Raw genomic sequence first — 22,002 nt, forward strand, 5'->3', positions numbered from 1 at the left:
GTGAAGGAACTCTAGCAGAGCCCTTGGCGAGCCAATGCCAGTCTGAGTAGACAATACCGACCCTGATGGAGCAAGACTCTTGATCAGGGGTCATTTCGTAGAAAAAGAGCTAGGGGGACTCATTAGCATAACTCATTAGCATATGCCACACCCCCTGACATCACCGGAAGTGTGTCATAAGGCCACACCCCGACATCACCGGAAATGTGTCATAAGGCCACCACCACCCCTGCCCCCAACGGTCCCGGCCGCCCATGAGGGGCCCGGCTGTGGACCTGCAAGGCCGGCGGGAGTGCAAGGAAGCCCCACAAAGGCCCTCCCTGGCTTCAGGCAGGCAGGGGTGGGGAGAGGCAGGGAGGAAGCAACTTACCCTCCCTCTTCTCCTGCCTCCTCCTGGCTGAATGAGGGCCGGAAGCGGGGCGGCCGGAAGCAGGGGGCGGGGCTTCGTCATGTGCCCCGCCCCTGTACCTCACTGTGATCCCCCGCGATCCCCCCCGAAATGACCTCTGGATAAGGCAAGAAATCCCTGCTTCAAATCTTGCCTTGGCTCTAATTTTACTAGGTAACTGCAAGCTAATCATTGCTAGCCCCTCTTTTGCTTCAGGAAGATGACACTGAAGTCCCTTATTAGGGTGGCTGTAAGGACGGCAAGAACATGTGAACACTTGAAAGATTTTTATCAGTGATTATGATCGCTATGATTCTTGCAAGTAGAAGACATTGGTTACTGGTAGCAACTGTTTCCGTTCTCTAAACAAGAACTGTTCATGGTACCATTTACAACTATTAAGAGAAGCAGACATCTTGTCTCCCATTGTTCTGCATCCTATTTTATATATAGGCACAGCCCAAAACTGGAAGGGGAAAGGTCTGTGTGAAGCAGTTTGGGTTTTGTTGTAGGGCCCTCCTATGTTGCTTGATGCCTTCTTTTCCAGGAATAATAAAATGGAACTTAATATCTGTATTCCTCATTGTAATATACTTTGGTCACATTCCAATGTTAATTACAGACCAATTAGACTACTAGGTGCATGAAGCAAAGTCATTATGTAATTATAATCTGTAGCTTTTTATGTCTCATTTGTTTAAAAATAAACAATAGACTTGAAGAAAAAAATATAGGTTACAATAAAAAGTATAACAATGAAAATGTTTGCAAATTGTATAATGTTAAATCATTAGGCAACAAATAAGATGTACTCATATAGTGAGTTAAACCCTTCTAAGTCTACTGAAGTCAATTGGCTTAGAAGGGTTTCACTCTGTTTATTATAACATTGTAAGTGCATTTACTTGGAGCCATGTGCTTACAATTGGAACGAACTGCTTGTTTAGTTGAAGGATTTCCTTTGTGGACAGCTTTTAATGCAATGAACTTTCTTGCATCTGTGGACACGAAGACCACCATTTTGACTTAAATTCTGTTTTGATATGAGCCAATTAATAAAGGCCCAATGAACTAGCATATAAAAAGCATATCCAACGAATGACACAATCTTACTGAATCCATGAGCCTTCTAAAGAATATGCTTTGGAGTGTCTGTTTGCATAACTCTTTGAGTCCATAGTAACCCCCCCCCCCCCATCAGCTGGCTTCTATAGTGGAAGTTCAGTGCATGGCATTAGCACTTGTATAATCAACTCAGTTTTTGGCAGCGTTGTTGAGAGTCTGCTTAGTGCTAAAATGAAAATGGACATGGGTTCAGAGACACCTGAAATGGTTGTCAGGATAAAGATCAGTGTCTAAACGAAAGGGCTCTGGAACCAATTCTTGAGAGTGGGTTCATCATGTACACAAGATAGACCTTACACGGGCACAACAGGCTCAAGAATATTTTCTCTGCGTTTAGGAGTTCTGTATATTGTTCCTTAGCTTTAAAATAGTGGGTTGGATCCAAAGAAACATCAGTGGAGCTCTGCTGGTATAATGGGTCTTCTTTTTCTGTCTTTCATCCCCCTTGTCACCTAAAAATCTCTTCCTGAACGTCAGGGGGCCCTTGGGAACAGTGTGGGCTGCAGCTTCAGTGGAAAATCTATGAAAATCGCATATCTATTTTTGTGCAAGTGGAAGTGCCCCTTTGGATCCAACCCAGTATTACCAAGGATGGTTGTTTCTAAAAACATTTTTTATTGTATTAGGGATATGGAAGTGGGGAACTGGCAAGGATTCGCTGTGAGGGGGTTCTTATTTTTCCTTCTACCTCCAGTGTAAAGTTTTCCCTCCTTCCCCTCAAAGCTACTGCAACCCTTCCACTATCCAATCACCCTTATCTGTCCCCTCGGAGTCTTCCATTTTTCTCCTTCAATGAGTCTGGCAGTTCCTCCTTTCCTTCTTTCACCTACCTACCATACTCTGTTCCTCATCCACAGACAGACTCCCCCCCATCTTATCTTCATTTTCTCTCTGTGTCCCCTCAGCTGATACTGAGGTATAGAAGCATCAAGTGTTTAAATTAATTGCTCAATTTAATTACTCATTGAGTAAAGAATTTCCCCCCCTTTCATTCCTTTTCTTTCTTTAAAGGTGCACATACTATTGAGAGAGGGGTTTAAGCCCCCCAGTGAAACTTTAAAAATAATTTAGATTTTTCTGCAAACCGGAGCTTCCCAGTGTGTGGATTTTTTGTTCTGCATTCCGGGGTCAGATGTAAATTAGAATTATCACTGAGCTATGCATGAAAAGAAATGATGAGTTAAATTGGAAGAAAAATTCACTATAATGTTTATGCTTGTTTTAGGGAAGTCTATCATACCAAGCGAATGCAGCATGTCATCAGTGTCAAATGGACATCTGATAATAAATATATTTTGTGTGGTTCTGATGAAATGAACATTCGTTTGTGGAAAGCTAATGCTTCTGAAAAGCTGGGTGTGGTAAGTAACCTCAGACTTTTTCTTCTTCTTTTACTGTTTTGCATATCAGAAAAGAATGTGGTAGGCTCAGAACAAACAAACCTAATATTTAATTTGGATAATGGTGCAATGCCATGTAACTAACACTGTTTAGAATTGTGCTGCTAGTCTCCATGAATTCATCCACTGGTTTTTACAAAGATGCTAAAGCTAGTGGAGATTGTCTGGTGTTCCTATTCATTGAATAATCTCAACCTCTGTTCTTTAGAGACCTCATGAATAATCACCATTCACTTCTTATATCTTTAAATCTGATATAAGCTTCTGTCATGGCCATCCATGCCTGGTAATTTTTCTTAAGCCAAACTCTTCCCATGCACCTTATATGCCCTTTTCTCCCTTGAGAGTGATGCTTTACCCTTGATATCTTGAATAGTTTTTTTGTGTGTGGGGGTACCATCTACAACTCTAGTACTCATTTTTGGGGAGGACATAACACCAAAACTGTACATATTTCAGATGTGGGTGCACCATAAAATTACTTAATAGAATAGTAATTACCATAAAATTACATTGTAGACTAGTTACTACCACATAAAACAGGCCGATATTCAGGGATTTCTTATCGCAATGTAACAAATGTAAGTTACTCTAGTGAAATATCCAAATATGGATGTGACTGAGTCAATTAAATTAATAAGATAAACTAATTTGGGCTAAGTGACTTTATTGATCGATGAGATGTAATTGGATAGACTTGTTCCTTTGCAGAAGAAAGGATTCTGAAACTGTTAATTACATGTATATAGTAAATGTTCTCAAGTAACAGTTTATCTTCCAAGGTTCACAGGCATTCACGTTCAAGTGTATCCATTTGAAGACTGTTTAACTTATGTGCTGTGGGCACTCTAACTCTGTATATTTTACCAAAGCCTCCTTAAGCAAGTATCTGGAGAAGCAGGATACAAATATTCTAAATAAATAACCATTTCCCTTGTTTTCTTGATTATATAGTGTGGTACCAAATTGAATTCCATACAGAGACATGTGACAGTAACCTTAAAAACTGGGCTATTTATGGTGTTGGTCATTGTTCTTTGTGTAGATGAGGGGACTTCCAAGCTATTCCTGGGGAGGAACCCCATCTCCCAGGAGCAGCGTTTGCGGAACATTTTTGGTAGTAGTGGGAGCCTCGCAGGGCTCTGCTGGTAGCAGGAGCTCCTTTGCATTTTAGGCCACACACCCCTAGTGTAGCCAATCCTCCAAGAGCTTACAGAGCTCTTCTTACTGGGGCTACTGTAAGCTCTTGGAGGATTGGCTACACTAGGGGTGTGTGGCCTAATATGCAAAGGAGCTCCTGCTACCAGTAGAGCCCTGGGAGAAGTCATGCTTCCACTGATAGAAATCACACTGTCCATGGCTTCTACAGGCAAGATCCAACAAATCTTGAAGTTATAGCTGTCAAGTTACAATGCTGTGTTAAGCTCTCATGTGGCAGTGTAAAATGAAGAGCAGAAATTACCAACCTATGGGGAGGATTACAGTATCCTCTTAATTGTACTCGGGCTGCATGTGGAAAGAGACAGCACCTTTTGAAAAGTAGGGATAGCTGACAATTCTACATCTTTGCAGTGTGCTTCGTCTTATACAAAGCTGAAAGTTTGCAAGATACAAATATATAATGTTTAGTTTTCCTATGATTAGTAAATATTGACTCAGTAGATTTAAGGGGTTTCACATGATAGGTCAGAGGACTCTTGCATTTTAGGAATGGAGAATCAAGCCTCGGCTGAAGATATGAGGGTAGATGTCCTTTACAACCGTAGAGTGATAATTTCGCCTTACGTGTCTGCAATATCTCCAAACATTAAGCTTCTAAAAGGAAGGGGGGGGGAGCAAGAATCTTTATAATGAAAAAATACCATGCAAACCAAATAAACATTATCTTTAAAGAACAGCTTTTCATAACCATTTTTATCACTACAGAATTCTCCTTTTTCAGGCATACATTGTAGAATGTCACTTGATATTTAGATTGGGTTGTGGGTTTCATACCTGATCAGTGTTTGTCTGGTAGGCTGTACTTCGATACTGGGGCTTCCCAGGTATTCGTCAGTTCTTTCATGCTTTCTTTGCCTCATTAATGTATTTGCTGCTGTAGTTTTCACATAAAACCAGTGGAACACTCATGCAAGAACAGCATCTCTGCAGGAATCAGAGACACTTAACATGTGTAGACTGCACTGGCTATTAAGCCTATCGTATCCTGGTAGCTATTGTAGTGTTAGTCTAGTGGTTGGCTTTTTAAAAGGTCAATCTTGGTGCTTGTGTTCTTTTTTTAAAAAAGAGGCTTTACTATAACTACATTAGTATAATGCTAAATTTATAAAGATGACTTAGTTTTTGAATTACAAAACATGTGCTTTGAAATAATGAAAGAAATTACCTGACAGATTTTAAATCCATAGTGGGGTGCACATTAAACAGTTTTGAAAAGTAGCCTAGCAGATCATTCCTTCATGTAACAGAAATCTTTACTACCAGGGTATTGCATTTGAAAGAAAACTTTGGAACAGTATGAGTAGACTAGTACTCCAACTAAGTACTAATTAAACTGTTGTAGGTTGCCGTCTGTACCAATTTGGTTTTAGGGACTACTAATGCAATTGGCCCCATATCAGTGGTCAGTGCTTTTGAATCACTGTGCTCGAGTAAGTAGCTTGTAGAGTCTTGCCTTTGTCCAAGGCCCGGGATCTGCCCAACTCCTGCAGGGACAATGTGTCACAGCAAAAGAATGGCAATCTTAGTTGTCTGAAGGGAGGGAGAGGGTATTTCCTCCCCCCCACCCCGGTTTTGAAGGACATTTTGTGGATGTTTGTGGCTCCAAATAGATAAGCCCAAATTTGTACTACTCATTTTTTTAGACTGAGGATTAAGATTTCTTTGGCAAGCGTGCTGTGCCATGCTTTGGTCTGTCTTTAGATTGTGCATTGACCACTATGACTCTATAACTAAAGCTGATTGCTGGGACTAAACTAGTAGGAGGGTTGAGTTGGGCCTGACCACTGCTTCGAAAAGCACAACACTTCATTTTTGTAGACTGCGACTGCAAGTGGCCAGTCATTTGTACTGGTGGATAAAACGTCATTGTTCAGTTTCCTCTGTCTTATTTGCTAGTGAGTCAGTTACTTGGTAGTGCAAAGGAGGGATTTCGTATATTCTGTCCAGCGTTCGTCTACCTGCTAGATTCTTAACTGTTTGTCTACACAGACTTCAAGCTGGTGTTAATATTTTAAAAACATTTGGCATCATCTGACTCAAACGTCAATGTGGAATTAACATATACACAGAAGAGAGTATCTGTGGCAGGTGTCCAAAGTGTGACAGGGTGCTCTTAAGAGTATTATGAATATCAGATGCAGTCCATGCCTAATTCTGAGACATGTACCTTGTACCTTCTTTACTTGTAGATATCATGTGAAAATTTTTATAGTATTTTTATAGAGGTCTTAAACGTCTTGTGGTTAGTTGGGGTGAAAGTCTTAGAATGTCTCTCACCATAGCTACCATGCACAAAATCAGGGAGGAAAAACTTGTAATAGAGGAAGAATGGCAGACAGTGACTTATGGAGCAATCCATGAATACTGTGCTTTATAAATTAACAAGTCTGTGCTTCCAGAAAGGGCAAGGTTGTTAGATCTGCTACACTTTTAAAAGTAATTAACATAAAAGCCTTTCAGCTTGGACTACATTAACACTTGTGCAGTAAGAGCACCTGTAAATGTATTGATGACTAAAGAGGCGATGATAGAATGTCTCAGTTAAATGAGCAGGTCAAAATATTTCATGTAACTATTCAGGATTATTGCATTTCTTTCTTTAAAATGTCCAGCAACAGTGAAATAGGGTTAATTTATTTTAATGTGAGAGCTAAAACAAACAGGACACAGATTATATGTATGCAGAGTCTCAAAGGGAGACCTTTCTCCCTGTAATTGTTATATTATCATTAAGGGCTTGGCAGTCAGTTTTTTTAGCCACCTACATTCTGACTTCGTAGGCAAAATGCTTTTTCTTAATTGATTTAAGTAATACTTTTATACAAGAGCAATTCCAGTAAAGATGTCTTTCAAGGAAAACTAGCTGAGTTTATGTTCTTCCATTAACAGTGAAAAGAAACTAGGTGTGAGAATGGGTGCCTCCAGTTACTCCCTTGCAGTACTAATTCAAGGGTACAAATTTTGAGAATTATTTTGCGTCTCTAGGATAACAGTCTTGTGTACCAAAAAAAGAGAATTGGGGATGAGGAAGGACATTCACTATCGTGGTCCCTAAATCTTGGTCTCAGGGTTAAATCCAAACCGAATCAGAGTGGACCTAATAACCTGGAATTTGTTTCCTTCTCCTCACCCTTTACATCCCTATAGCACTTGCTGATCTTTGTTCTATTGTTGGTAAATAGGAAACTGGTCATTCAAGGGACAATTTGTAGACTGTTGTATCAATTCTGTTGGGTAGAATGATTAACGAAAGGGTTGCAAATGTGTCAGCAGATGCATCAGTTTCCTTCTTTTGTTCAACACAAAGAGTCAGCTTCTAGGAAAAACTTGTGTCTAAACATGAGTGAAAGTTTGTAAAGGCTCTAGGGTGGTTTCCCCCCTGCCCATTTTAACTGATAGTTTCCCAGTTCTGATCTGACACATTCTGTAAGATCTTTCAGCCACAGTCCAGTGCCCAGCAGCAGACATGGAAATGAAACTTCATGAACAGCTCTGCAATTTAAAATCATTGTAACTTTTTTGGAATATACTGTAATTACGATTTGCAAAGTGTTAACACTGGACTCTGTTTGTGTAGCTTAATCCCCGAGAGAAAGCAGCTATGCTCTATAACCAAAAACTGAAGGAAAAATTCCAGCACCACCCCCAGATCAAGCGTATAGCTCGCCATCGTCATTTGCCAAAGGTCATCTACAGCCAAGCCAAGGAGCTGCACATCATGAGAGAAGCTCGTCGGCGAAAGTACACTTCTTTCATTTTATTTTGTTCATTTGAGTGCTCTGGTGATCCATGCCTTTAGACAAGCATCTTCATTATTGAATAGATTTAGAGAGAATGTAATAATTCTTAAAAGCCGTTCGGTACTGGAATAAACTGCCTAGGCAAGCTTTGGAATCTCTTCCATGGAAGTTAAAAAAAAACAAACCCAACAACAATTGGACAGGAGTCTATTGGGAAGGCTTTATTTATTGGATACTTTTAAGGGCAAGAGGTTGGTCTAGATAGCTCAGTGGTTACTTTCCAAGCCTGATTCTGTATTATTATTTATTTGCTGAATTAAGCAGTTGAATTGGCTGAGTCAGTAAAGTAGAAAAGAGGCCAAAGTGGCAATTTCCTTTCTTTCTGCAAGAATCTTAATAGATGCCAGTCCTTAGAAATAGTCAGAAAATACTGAAAATCCTTAGTGCTCTGTGTGGAGTTATTTAAAATTAGTTTTTCTTAAGGTTGTCATCTAGCCTGTCATTGGTAAAGGTTCTAATATAAAGTATAGTGTGTGTGTGTGTGTGTAGAAGCAATTGAATACTTGTGCTAGTAAACTAAGCAATTAGGCTGTTACTGTCTTTTTGCCACTTAGGGCTAAGATTAAACATCTCATTTTGATTTTTCTTGTTCTAGGGAATTGAACCGGCGCAAGCATAGCAAACCTGGATCGGTACCACTCGTATCAGAGAAGAAGAAACATATTGTGGCTATAGTGAAATGATTTACATGGTTACCAAATTTTACTGTTTGTTGTTACCAAATACAATCCCAAGATTTTACTTTTTAACCCCCAATCCATTACCACTGTGACATTTTTGGACATTATATTAAAAATCACTAGAAAAACTTGTATCCAGGCTGTTTTTAAGAATTCCAGCAATCTGTTACTGTTTTGCACCACTTGTAATCAATTTTTGCCTCGCCTGAAAATGATAGAGGTATTATGTGTGCTGCTGCTGCTGACTTACTATAGAAGATGAACTGCCTCTGTGTTCCAAGTATTTTTGTCATAGCATGGAATATACAAGCACTGGGTACTAATAAGTAGTGTTCTCATTAGATATTTTGGCTAACCAATATCCCAAATGCCAGTAGAATGCGGCAACATATCTTTTAATGCTGAATTTAGGTTATGTTTTTCTTTTCCATTTGCCGAAATAATAAGGGTATTTTCTATTAGTGAAATGTTGAACAAACACCTGTCAGCAAATGGTTTTAATGGAGGCCGTATCAGGCTGGGCATTGGAGCACCCTAGACTGATAGTCCTGGGTGACTTCAATGTGCATGCTGATGACGCGGCTTCCACTCAGGCAGCGGACCTGGTGTCATCCATGGTGGCACTGGAACTCTCCCAATATGTAAGAACCCCCACTCACCGAGCTGGGCATATGCTCAATTTGATTTTTGCGGTGGGGGTAACAGTAGACCAAGTTACTACTTTGGCAGTCCCATGGTCGGACCACCATGCCCTGAGGGCCCGCCTGAATGTGCCACCCCGACCCTGTTTAGGCGGCGAGTGTATTTTTGCTTGCCTGCGGAGCCAGATGGACCCAATGCAGCTTCGGATGGCTCTGTGGGATCCAATGCCCCCTGGCGGATCGTTGGATGAGCTTGTAGAGGACTGGCATAGCCGGCTCTCTGCAGCCATTGACGAGATCGTTCCCCAGCGCCCTCTGCACTCTCACTCCAGGCTTGCTCCCTGGTTTACCCAGGAGTTACGGCTTATGAAGTGAGAGCTGAGACTGCTAGAGAGACGGTGGCATCGCACTCGTGACGAAGCTACAAGAGCATCTTATAGGATGTTTATGAGATCCCATGAGATGGCAGTCAAAGCTGCGAAGAGACATTACTACACGGCGGTGATTTCATCCACGAGCTCACACCCAGCTCAATTGTTTAGAACAATTCAGTCTATAACAGCTCTGCCTCAGGGCAGACCAAATGCTAGGGAATTGGATATTGGCTGTGAGGCATTTGCGAGCTACTTTGCTGATAAAGTCTTGTCGCTCCACCGCGACCTTCCCACCACAGTTGAAACAGTGAGCGAGCTCGAGGCCCCAATCACGTCTTCAGCTTCAGGTTTGGATCATTTCTGCCCACTCAGCCTGGAGGAAGTCGACAGATTGCTTTTGACTGTGCTCCCAACCACATGCAGCCTTGATCCGTGTCCTTCCTGGCTCATTAAAGCGGGCCACCAGGGGTTTCAAGTCACCCTGAGGGAAGTTATCAACAAGTTCCTCTTAGAGGGGCTGTTCCCAGGGGCATTCAAGGAAGTAATGGTCCGCCCACTCCTACAAAAACCCATCTTTGGACCCGGCCAAATTGGCTAATTACCAACTGGTCTCTAATTTGCCCTATTTGGGCAAATTAATTGAGAGGGAGGTGGTGATACAGTTACAGGGCTCTATGGATGACACTTCCATGTTAGATCCCTTCCAGTCTGGCTTTCGCCTGGGACTCAGGATGGAGACAGCACTGGTTGCTCTGATTGGGGCAGTTCGGTAGTACTTAAGAACATAAGAGACGCCAATGTTGGATCAGGCCAAAGGCCCATCCAGTCCAACACTCTGTGTCACACAGTGGCCAGAAATACCAGTGCCATCAGGAGGTCCAGCAGTGGGGCCAGGACATTAGAAGCCCTCCCACTGTTGACCCCCCCCAAGCACCAAGAAGACAGAGCATCACTTGCCCCAGAGCCCCTAGCTATACCTTGTGGCTAATAGCCACTGATGGACCTCTGCTCCATATGCTTATCTAATTCCCTTTTGAAGCCGTCCATGCTTGTAGCACCCACCACTTCCTGTGGCAGTGAATTCCATGTGTTAATCACTCTTTGGGTGAAGAAGCACAGTGGAAGAGTGGAATATGCATGTTGTTGTTGGACCTGTCAGCTGCGTTCAACATGGTCAACCATCAGTTCTGCTTCACCACCTCACCAACATGGGAATACAGGGTCTTGCCTAGCAATGGCTTGCTGCCCAGATAGCCCGGAGTCATGGGCTGGGGTGTCATCGGTACACTGAAGACACCCAGCTCTATCTGATGTTGGGTGGCCAGTCGAACTCCAGTCCTGAAGATCTGGACCAAGCTTTACAAGCCGTGGCTGGTTGGCTCAGGCTGAGTCGGCTGAAACTGAATCCAGTAAAGACGGAAGTCCTGTGCGTGGGCCGGGGCGGTGCGTGGGTGGGGACCCCACTCCCGACCTTTGGTGGGGCACCACTGGTGCCAGTGCCAGAGGTTAGGGGCCTGGGAGTGTTCCTGGACGCCTCCTTGACAATGGAGGCCCAGGTAGCAGCCACTGCGAAGTCTGCCTTTTACCACCTACGATTGATTAAGCAGCTGGCTCCCTTCCTTGAACGCAATGATCTTGCAACAGTAATCTATCTCGACTGCAACGACCTGGCCACAGTGATCCATGCGACGGTCACCTCGAGACTAAACTACTGTAACGCTCTCTACATGGGGCTGCGCTAGTCGCAAATTCAGAGGCTGCAGCTAGTGCAGAATGCCACGGCCAGGCTGCTGATGGGCTTACCTAGATGGGAACACATCCAGCCTGTGCTGAAGGTTCTGCACTGGCTGCCAATAGCATACCAAATCTGTTTCAAGGTGCTGGTTCTTACCTTTAAAGCCCCATTTGGCCAGGGTCCGACATACCTGAGGGACCGCCTTTCCCCACATATACCCCAGAGAGCACTGAGGTCGGGGTCACAGAACCGGTTGACCCTCCCGGGTTCCAAGGAGGCCAGGCTCGCCGTGACGAGGGCCAGGGCTTTCTCAGTGGCGGCTCCTTATTGGTGGAACAAGCTCCTGGAGGAGATCAGGGCCCTGCGGGATCTACTGCAGTTCCGCAGGGCCTGCAAGACGGAGCTCTTCCACCGGGCTTTCAATTAGGAGCCGCCACACCAACAACAAGATCTATGGTTATGGGTCGGGACGGGTCTGGAGAGCATATTACAAAATAAATAAATAAATACCATCAACCTCAGTTTTTCCATCTGGCTCACTCCTTCAAGTGACTCGGGACGACACTGAGCTGGATCTCAGCAGCTGTGGACATCTTAATATGCCATCATAATATGCAAGTAATGAATTGAACAACTAATAGCACCTTATGGTTTTATGTTTTTATCTGTAATGTATTGTTGTATATTGTTTTATTGGTTTTACCGACAATTGGTGCCATTGCTGTAAGCTGCCCTGAGCCTGCTTGTGGGGAGGGTGGGATATACATTTAATAAATAATAATAATTTAAAAATATGCATAAGATTTTTTAGTTTGGTTAACAGTAAAGCTTGGACTACTGTCCCACCTTACTGGGGGAGGAGAATTATGGTCCTGATAAAAATTCAAAAGAGATGAGCAGGTTCTTAACTTTCACACTGATATTACTGGGAATTAGAAATGTTTTTAAGTAGGTGGATAATGACCAGTATTGGTACAGCTGCCTGTGCCTTTATACTTTAATCTTGTTTCTGAAAGTGTATGGCATGTCAACGGCCGCACAAGTTATGGCTATAATTGTTAAAACACTCTCTGAAATTATGAATTTACTATAAATTGAGGATACAGAGCTGCTTTACATATACATATAGGGGATGTGTTTCTTCAAGTTTGTAGGTTCCAAGTAATTAAAGCACCTTGTAATGAACTTGGGAACTGCTGGGCATTTAATGCAAAGATCTCAAAATTGGAGTCCTATCATCAATTCCAAATAACAGTTGGCTGCTGCATTCCAGTCTAGCTGAAGTTTCCAAGTTGTCTTCAAGGGAAGTACCATGTGTGGCATGTCAGAGTAGCTGAACCTTGAAGTTACTGTTAAGTGGATCAGTATGGCCAGATTAGTGAAGATAATTTACAAGGCACAAGAAGGTGGGGTAGGGTGTGGGGGGAGTAACTATACTTTTCTGTCAGAGGGACTGGGTCCAATATGACTGCCACACTCTTAAGAGTCTGCCAAGGACTCTTCCAATCCTTACCAATGATCATCATCTCCATCTTACTTGGTTTCAGTTTGTTCAGTCTAAGGTGCTTGGCAGCATGTCACCAACACTGGTCAGAGGCAAAGAAATATATAGCTTGGGTCATTGGCATACTAGAGGATCTCATTTAAAGATGTCAAAAAACATGCACAGGTGATGGCCGTGAATTATGTGAAATCCCACTGTATGTTTTGTACAACAACCTTCTGAACACAGGCAGACAAAAAAGACTTCAACTACACCAAGGCTTTCTTGTGAAACCCCGTTTCAACCTCTTAATGCTTCAACAGCATTCAGTAGTCAACTGTGACCACCGGGGTATGGATTTGTAGTTGGTTGAGCTTCTCTCAAGCACCATACCTAATTATGTGTCCCTGCTCAAAGCCCTGAAGCTGGTAAATTGGGCCTAAAAACAGTCTTCAGGTCTGCAGCTGCCACCAAGTGTCTGAATTGGTACAGCTTCCCCCGCATACTGCATTTTGCTGGTTAATGCAGACTCTTCTACTTTTGTGGGAAATCACAGATAAACTCCTAGAAGAAACCTTTTCCAGCACTGCCACTTATGATAAACCTTATGTAAGCTGTTGTACAACAGCAGCTCTTCAGAGCAAGCAGGTTCTTTGAATTGGGACTAGTGTACTTTTGTATGAAGTGCTCGTCAAGGTTTTTAGTGTCATAAACAGGAAGTCCTCTGGCTTGAACCTACTAGGATTTCTAAAAAAAAATGTAAAACCTGTTTGTGGGAAGAGGCTTGATATAAAGTACTCTGTGAGTCTTTCACTAATCTAAAGAAAACTCTATGGACACTGTAGGATTCTTTTGTATTCCTCTGAATGTATTGTCTAAGATAACAGCAGCTGATTTCATCATAGATGGCCTAACAGAGTTAACTCCCAGGTCTCTAACACATAAGTCTACTAAGTAACCACTTCATTAGAAATTGAGAATATTAAAGCAGCGGTTTCCTCTAGAGAGGAAGCCATGGCTGTAGTCGCAGAATTTTCTTAGATGCTGCTTTAGTAAATTGCAGAGTAAGGTATGTTAAGTGATGCTTAAAGATTAGCTCTCTATCACATGTATGAAAGGAAAATTACTGAGTAAGAGGAATAAACTCCACCAAATCACTAAGTTGGAAAAATAGCAGGCCTAAAATGTAATTTGGTACTAAGAGCATACTATTGCTCCCCCCCCCCCCAATAATCTGAGGGTCATCTTGAGGCGGGAAAGGAAATCGAAGTAGCCCTAAAGAAAGTGGTAAAACAATGGTGTACTTCCACTACCCTCACATTAACTGGGTAACTATATACATTCAGGGTCTGACACACAGACAAAATACCTGGATACCATAAATCACTGTGCCTTGGAACAATTAGGCTGCTCTGCTGTATGCCCATACCCGGGGCTTTTTTTGTAGAAAAAGCCCAGCAGGAACTCATTAGCATAACAGGCCATACCCAACAGCACAGCTCATTCACATGTTAGGCCACACCCCCATGTTACCAGAAGTGTGGTCATCCAGCCACACCCACCTTTTGCTTCTTATTCTCTTTACCTTGTTTGTTGACAAAACCCAGGGCTTTTTTTTTTGAGCGGGAACTCCTTTGCATGTTAGGCCACACACCCCTAATTGTAGCCAATCCTAATGAGTTCCTGCTGTTGGGTGTGGCCTGTTATGCTAATGAGTTCCTGCTGGGCGTGGCCAACTCGGGAGCCAGCCGGAACTCCGTTCCTGCGCGTTCCTGCCCAAAAATAGCCCTTCCCATACCTAAGTAAACCCTACTATACAAATGCAGCTTCTGTGTAAACATGCTTTGGATTGCTGTGATAGTCTGAAATATGACTAGAGGTGGAATTCTGGACATTCCCTGCCAACCCAGCAGTCCGAAAGCTTCCCTGCCAACCCAGCAGTCCGAAAGCCCCTAGGGGCAATTAGGTAAATGGGTACCTGTCCGTAGGAGGACAGGGGGGTACCCCTCCCTCGAAATTGGGCTCCAGCCGAGCGAGGAATCGAGAAGCGGCGGCAACACGGCAGCGGTCAGCACGGAGGAGATGAAGAGAGGCAGCGACATCCCAAGGAGGTGGTTGGCTCAGCAGCTGATGACGTGGCCAGCAGGAGGACGTCCGGAGCCGCAAGGACATTGTGACGCCCACCGCGGCTGTGCACCAGGGCCCTTAACCAACAGCCCCCGAGAGGAGTCGCCAGAGAGCCGAAAGAACAGCGGAGGCCGCGGAAGCCGCACCGGAGAGAACTGGAAGAAGTCGCCCACTCGCCGGATAAACGAACGATTGGAGCCGGGAGGGTTCCTGGTAGGGCTCCCCCCACCCCAGACGTACTGTGGCCATAGTTAGGGTTTCTGCATAGGTCTCTGCACCATGCACCATGTAAGCCGCTCAGAGCCCTTCAGGGGTGAGCGGGGTACAAATTGAAAGTATAAATAAATAAATAAATTGACTGGTTCCCAAGATGAGATACAAAATGTGTTTTTGAACTGATTGGGAATAGTGACCATAGTGCTATTTCGATCAGAATCTATGTGTTGAGGAAGTTTGTTCTGAAAGTTTAAGATGGTCCCATTTGATTTAAAAAGAAGAAACTTCTGACAAATTTGGGATTTGTAAAAGCTGAAAGGGAGAATTTATTTCGTCCATTTAGACTAAATACAGTCAGATCTTACCAGGATGCTTGGGAGTTATTTTAAACCAAAATAATAGAAGCTCAGCTATAATTAATACTGTCCGCTTCAAAAAAATAGCCATGCAGCTATCAAGCAGGATCAAGAAAGCTGTAAAAGCATTAAAGTTTCCTTTAAAGTATGACAGCTTTGCCCTACTTAAAAGAACAAAAAGCATAAACTCTAGGGAAACAACTGCTGGGACACACATCTACACCAGAACTGCTTCTCTTTGGGATGGTATGAAGGACCAAGTCAGTCAGGAGATGTTCTAGAGCTGCCTGACAAATTAAGACATAACACATTATTAGGTCAAAGTGGCATACACCCTGGGGTACAAATGCAAAATTGCTGGTTCCTTAACAAAAATACGCAGGTGCTGCCTTACCATAGGATTCAAACACAGGATTGTATCCAGCTGATTTCTGTTGATGGGGGAGGTGTCCCCCATCATGGTGCGTCCTCATTTGGAGTACTGTGTACAGTTCTGGTCACCACACCTCAAAAAGGATATTATAGCATTGGGAAAAGTGCAGAAAAGGGCAACTAGAATGATAAAAGGGTTGGAACACTTTCCCTATGAAGAAAGGTTAAAACGCTTGGGGCTCTTTAGCTTGGAGAAATGACGGCTGAGGGGTGACATAATCAAGGTTTATAAGATTATGCATGGGATAGAGCAGGTTGAGAAAGAAGTACTTTTCTCCCTTTCTCACAATACAAGAACTTGTGGGCACTCCATGAAATTGCTGAGCGGTCGGGTTAGAACAGATAAAAGGAAGTACTTCTTCACCCAAAGAATGATTAACACATGGAATTCACTGCCACAGGAGGTGGCGGCGGCTACAAGCATGGACAGCTTCAAGAGGGAATTGGATAAACATATGGAGCAGAGGTCCATCAGTGGCTATTGGCCACAGGGTATAGATAGGGACTCTGGGGCAAGTGATGCTCTGTATTCTTGTTGCTTGGGGGGGCAATAGTGGGAGGGCTTCTAGTGTCCTGGCCCCACTGCTGGACCTCCTGATGGCACCTGGTATTTTTGGCCACTGCGTGACAGAGTGTTGGACTGGATGGGCCATCAGCCTGATCCAACATTGGCTTCTTTTATGTTCTTATGTTCTTAGATATACCTGGTAAGAGGAAAATCTATATGACGTGCAATGCTGCTTCCATCCCTTGCTTCTAGGCTTCCTCGAGGCATCTTCTGGCCCATAGGTTCCCAAACTTATTTGGCCTACCGCCAAAAGGCTGCTTTAGATAGGTTCCGGACTCCTTTACGCTTTCACCACCCCCTTATCTGTATTCAGTGCCCCCCCCAATTGCACCCAAGGCTCCAACCACCCACCTGGATCGTTCCAGCACAAATCATGTGATTCATTTGATTTCTTTTCCCTTTGAAATGTAGGATATTGTGAATTTCCTTTATTCTAGCATTTCTGAAGTATGGCACAGACATTTCTGTAATTTGGTTCCAGTACGATTAATTCACCTGTTCAGGTCAAGAATCGACTTAGCACTCCTGGTAGTGATGGGAGACAGCATGGCGCAGTGGCTCGGCTAGAGGGCTGGACCTGGGATCTGGGGGACCTAGATTCAGATCCCCGTTCTGCTATGGAAGTTCACTGGGTGACAATGGTCCAGTCACTCTTTCAGCCTAACCTGCCTCACAAGGGTGGTGGTTGTGAAGATAAAACTGAGGATCAGTAAACGATGGTGGAATTGTTAATCAGTGTAGGTATTTCAGGAAAAATCCATGAATAGGGCCCTCTAAAAGTTAGTATTCTACTAATGGATCTTTCTTGAAAACTGTATATAGACCATTAATGATGATATATTACTTTTCACTGGTTGTCCACCACAGAAATCATTCAATAAGCTGTCTTGAGAGGGAAGATTCTGTATCAGAGCTGCTCCCAAATTGTTATTTGATCAAAGGGTTCCAATTTGTCTGAGTTGTGCAGAAGGCAATAATTTGTAAATGCTTGGAAGGTCTGTCAGCATCCATTAAGATAAAACTGGACAGACCTTCACCAGCATTTTCCTTGTTTTGTGTATGTATATATGACAAATAAGTAATATGTCTGCCCAATGTCCTCTGTAAAGTATCCTCATGCATTCCTCCAGTTATGCTTTCTTAAACTTTCCATTGTGCTTGCCATTCAGCTACCTACTTCCAGATGTACTAGCTGCTACTTGCTTCCTGTGTCAAAGTAATAGTGAACTATAATCAGCTTCCCCAGGATAACTACTTCTAATTGTGGGGTTGGGTTACTTTGCTGTGTTTACAAAGGGCTATTTGCATCTTTAGTGACATGGGGAGGATTAAGATGATCCTGAGTACTAGTTTATCAAAGGAGAGCCTGACAGGTGGAGATTCTGGGGTGGGGTAGGGTTGTTCATGATAGGAACAAAGCATTTGAAGCAGGAAGGGTTGCCAAGTATTATAAAATGGAAGTGCCAATTCATAAATGAGAAGGAACAGAAGCGGAACGTTAATACTAACCCCCCCCCCATGAGTTTGTGTTGATGGCAAGAAATACTATTTCTCATGCCATAATCATCCAGGACAAAATAAATGAAAATTATTTTCCTTACAATGTGTGTAAGCTAGCATTTAAGATGGAAGAGGAAACATTTAATTGGTACAGCTGGATAAATAAAGATATATTTATAGATAAGCTATTTCAAGGACAGAGCCTCAGTTCCTTTTGAATCAGTGAAGGCAAAATATAACCTTGACAATCAAATCCAGCAATATTTGCAGCTGCATAATTTTGCAACAGAGTATTTGAAACTGGAAAATACTGGGACATTGATGATAAAACCCATTATGTTGTCTTTACAATTTAAAAAGCTTCAGAGTAATATATCATGACTAGAAATGTTAATGGTCAAACATTAAAGAAGCTTGAATTAAGTGACCGGATTAGAAAATTGATGTAAAAATGTGACATGCCATTAAGTGCAATTGTTGGAAGGTATATGTGAGACTTGTAACTAAAGCTAGTGAAAGTATTTTTACCCATAAAATAAGTAGGCTTTACTCAGAGTTATGTTATGTATGCATTTCCAAGTACATTATCATTTGTATGTTTTGCTGAATTTTTCTTGGAGGGGAGTATGTTTACCACCACCTCCCTTTTGCTGTTACATCAGATTTCTATTATGCTCAGTACTTCTATTTGCCATTAATCCTTAATTGATTGTATTGATTAGAAGTAATTCTTCAATTTTAAAAATTCAAATCCTATGATAGGATTTATCATTTCTCAAACTGGGGTCCAGGGACCCCTGGAGGTTGCAAGATTACTTCAGAGGGTGTGCAAGTCCTTTGTAAGGACAGAGGGGTGTTTGGGCTATCTAGCTAAAATGAAAATGTACCTCTTTCCAGGAACTGTATGGGGATTTTCCCCTCTGGCAAAGGGGACAGAATCAGCTTTCTCCTCTTTTAAAGTGCAGGAACTCATAGATTGGTGGCTGCCTGTAGTTACCTAATTTCCAGATTACCTCAGAGCACTAGTCAGAAAATCTGTAGCTCATCCCTAGTAATTCTACTTGGTTGAATAGCACCAAGGTGCCCTAATACCAACCTCATAATTACTTCCCATATAAAACTGAACTGGCTTTCACTGTTTTCCAGTACAAAGGACTTCAGCAGTGAAAAGATGCCAGTCTCCATTCATAGACAATAAAAGAAAAAGGCAGTTTTCAATTAAATACTGGAAAATCTGGTTTTGTATGATGCTGGTCTTTTTCTTTTTCTATGAACAGCTCTGATTTTTGTACAGATCTCTTCCCTCCTCTGTTCAGCTGGTTTCTGTCTCAAAGTGATTAACTAATAAGGATATCTCTGGTTCAAACTGAGTGGTGATATGTATTTATTTGACACATTTTTATACCTTTCTACCTGATCTGGGTCCCCAAGCTGGTGAGCATGAAAACATTTGAACAATTAAAAATATCATTTAAAATTATAAAATATTTAAATAAAAACGCATAAACATACAACACCAGATTAGAACTTGGGCCAGGGCTTTGTGAGTTGTGGCTTTGTAAATCGCTGTCCTCTGAGACCTGAACTTCATTGGCCGTGACCCCAAAATATTTTTCTTAAACGTGCTTCTATAGTGTGGCTAATAAGGATCTTACTGTATTGTTCTGAAGTTATGAAAAGATGAAAGCATCTATGGGGCACACGTGGCCTGCCACCCACATTTTGAATAGGGCTTGTCTGGCATAACACCTGTGCCAGGAAGAGAGGGATTGGGAATGTGCAAAAAAATATATAATCAAAATGAGAGTCCTTGGGTTGCTAAAATCAGAGAACCACTGCTGTAAACTTTCAGAGGGTAGCCCTGTTTGTCTGCAGTAGAACAGCTTTAAATTGTTTGCTTTTGTACCTTTTTCAAATGTGATGAGCACAGTATTTATTCCTTTGTTCAGTTAATATAGGGGCAATCACATTGCATTTACTTCAGATCCCTGAGTACAGTTCAGTTCATAGGATTTTAAGAGATTACACAATCTAGAGTTACAAAACCATACCAATTTGTCAACGACATCGTTCCTTATACTGTGACACCAGTTTAGATTTTGTGCTGTACTTCTGTTTAATATTTACTTAGCACCAACAGTCTTCTATATGCTAAGTATGCTTTCTTTTACCCCCCCCCCACGTGTAGCAATACAAAGTAATAAGGTATTCTAAAAAGTCTTGAGAGATGGCTGAGTCCTATGTTTTTCTAAAACCATCAATTAGAATCACAAGAGCCAGTTCATACATTACTTGAGAATGCTTTCTTAATTTAATAAAGTGGTCAGTTCATTTGAGCACAATGTGATACGTGAGCCAAGAGTGCATAGATTTCAGCCTCTTCTGCAATCAGGAAAACTTGCAAAACGAGTGCCTTTGAGAGCACAGATGTTACTGTACCAGACATTTGTTAGTTCCCTTGTATTTATACTGTACAGCCTCTACTGTAAACTGTAGACCACGCTAGTAAATGAATAATCCAAATGCAGCTGCATGTGTGCTCACCACTAAGGGTGCAATCCTATGAAAGGATTTCCTTTCAACATGGTTAGTAATTATACCATATCTCATGATACCGCATGTCTCATGATACTGCATTTCATCTGCGGTAGCATGGATTCTGTAGGAACGTGATTTCTGAAAAAAACTATTAGGCAGTTCAGTCTTTTTTTTATGTTTGTGCTTTTCAGAGGAAATAAAGCAGATTCCCCTCAATAAACTTAGAATTAGCCAGCTTACAGTAATATGACTAAGTGCCAAACCTCAGATAATTTTACTGGAATTAATCATATCCGTGAATCAGCTGGGACTTGTCTTTAATTTAATTCTGCCTAAATGATGTTTGTGATTTAAGAGTACCAAACCCTGATTTGTCAAAAGTGTTTGCTGTTGTTGGGAAAAGGCAGGGTAATGTTGTAATGTCTCTTGATTGGTAGGGGAGGATCGTCCCTGCTGTTGCGGTGACTATAGCTCTTGGGATGGAGACTAAGGACAGCCCCCCCCCCACTTTTACAAACTGCATTCTTACATAGTGACAGATGCTACACTGCATAATAGGTGGAAGTCTAACGGATAGTTTCCTGTTCATGCCTCCAATGAAATGAATGAGAGCCATTTTTATATTAACTAAATTATACAGATAAGGTAATCAGTAGACAAATAAAAGGACAGAAGAAAGAGAACAAGCATGATGGTAATTTGCAAATGTTGCCATGTAGAATTCTTAAAATGGTTTTCTACTAATGTTGAAGATGTTAAAGACAACAGCAACAGAACCTGGTGGTAACCTTTAATACCAAATGCTATGGGGTAGGGTAGAAGTCTCCCAACATTACCTTCTGAAATGTTTCCATGAGGCAGGATTTAAATCTCTTAAATGGAGTGCCTCTAATTTCAAATCCAGACAAGCAACTCAGAAGGATGCCACTGACAACACTAAGAGAAGCAGAAGAATCAACAAGGATATATTTCCCTTGTCTTTCTCTTGAGGTAGGTCATCAAACAGGGCAAAAGCAGCAGTTTCTGGATTGTTTGAAGTCTAATAAAAATTATCCAGGTAATCAGTATCACCAGGAGTGTGTGGAGCTGGGCTGCTGCTACAACTCTCCAAGAACTTTGCTCCAAATAGAAAATTAGGGAACATTGTCTGATTCCACAGAGGTTCCATCACACCCCAGTAACAGTCACCTCCTCCAGTGCGTCAGGGATCATTCCTTCTTCTAATGATACAACTATCACTTGAAACTATTCAGTCAACCCTCTTTGAGCAGGTAATACTTCTCTAAACACATATCCCCTGGGCTACAAAACCTGAAACTCATCCTAGCAATTGGGAAAGGAGGACCTTGGGTAGCCTCCAGTGGGAGGCTACCAACTAATGTTGCATCCAGCTTGGAGTAGATGAAAGTGACTTTATC

At 42.2% G+C, this 22,002-nt stretch overlaps 1 protein-coding gene across 1 annotated transcript in view; it reads left to right on the forward strand.

Annotated features, from left to right (window-relative positions):
• The window catches only part of LOC107107058 (DDB1- and CUL4-associated factor 13-like), a 22,361-nt gene extending 13,481 nt beyond the window's left edge, over nucleotides 1-8,880 (forward strand). The window contains exons 7-9 of the mRNA XM_015407280.1: nucleotides 2,739-2,874; nucleotides 7,712-7,875; nucleotides 8,530-8,880. Of these exons, the coding sequence (XP_015262766.1) occupies nucleotides 2,739-2,874; nucleotides 7,712-7,875; nucleotides 8,530-8,617 (388 nt within the window). The 3' untranslated portion in view covers nucleotides 8,618-8,880. The remainder of the gene's footprint in view (nucleotides 1-2,738; nucleotides 2,875-7,711; nucleotides 7,876-8,529) is intronic.
• Nucleotides 8,881-22,002: the final 13,122 nt, after the last annotated feature.

The sequence above is a fragment of the Gekko japonicus genome, unplaced genomic scaffold, assembly GCF_001447785.1.
Source record: "Gekko japonicus isolate JY-2015 unplaced genomic scaffold, Gekko_japonicus_V1.1 scaffold119, whole genome shotgun sequence".
In the NCBI taxonomy this organism is placed as follows: Eukaryota; Metazoa; Chordata; class Lepidosauria; order Squamata; family Gekkonidae; genus Gekko; species Gekko japonicus.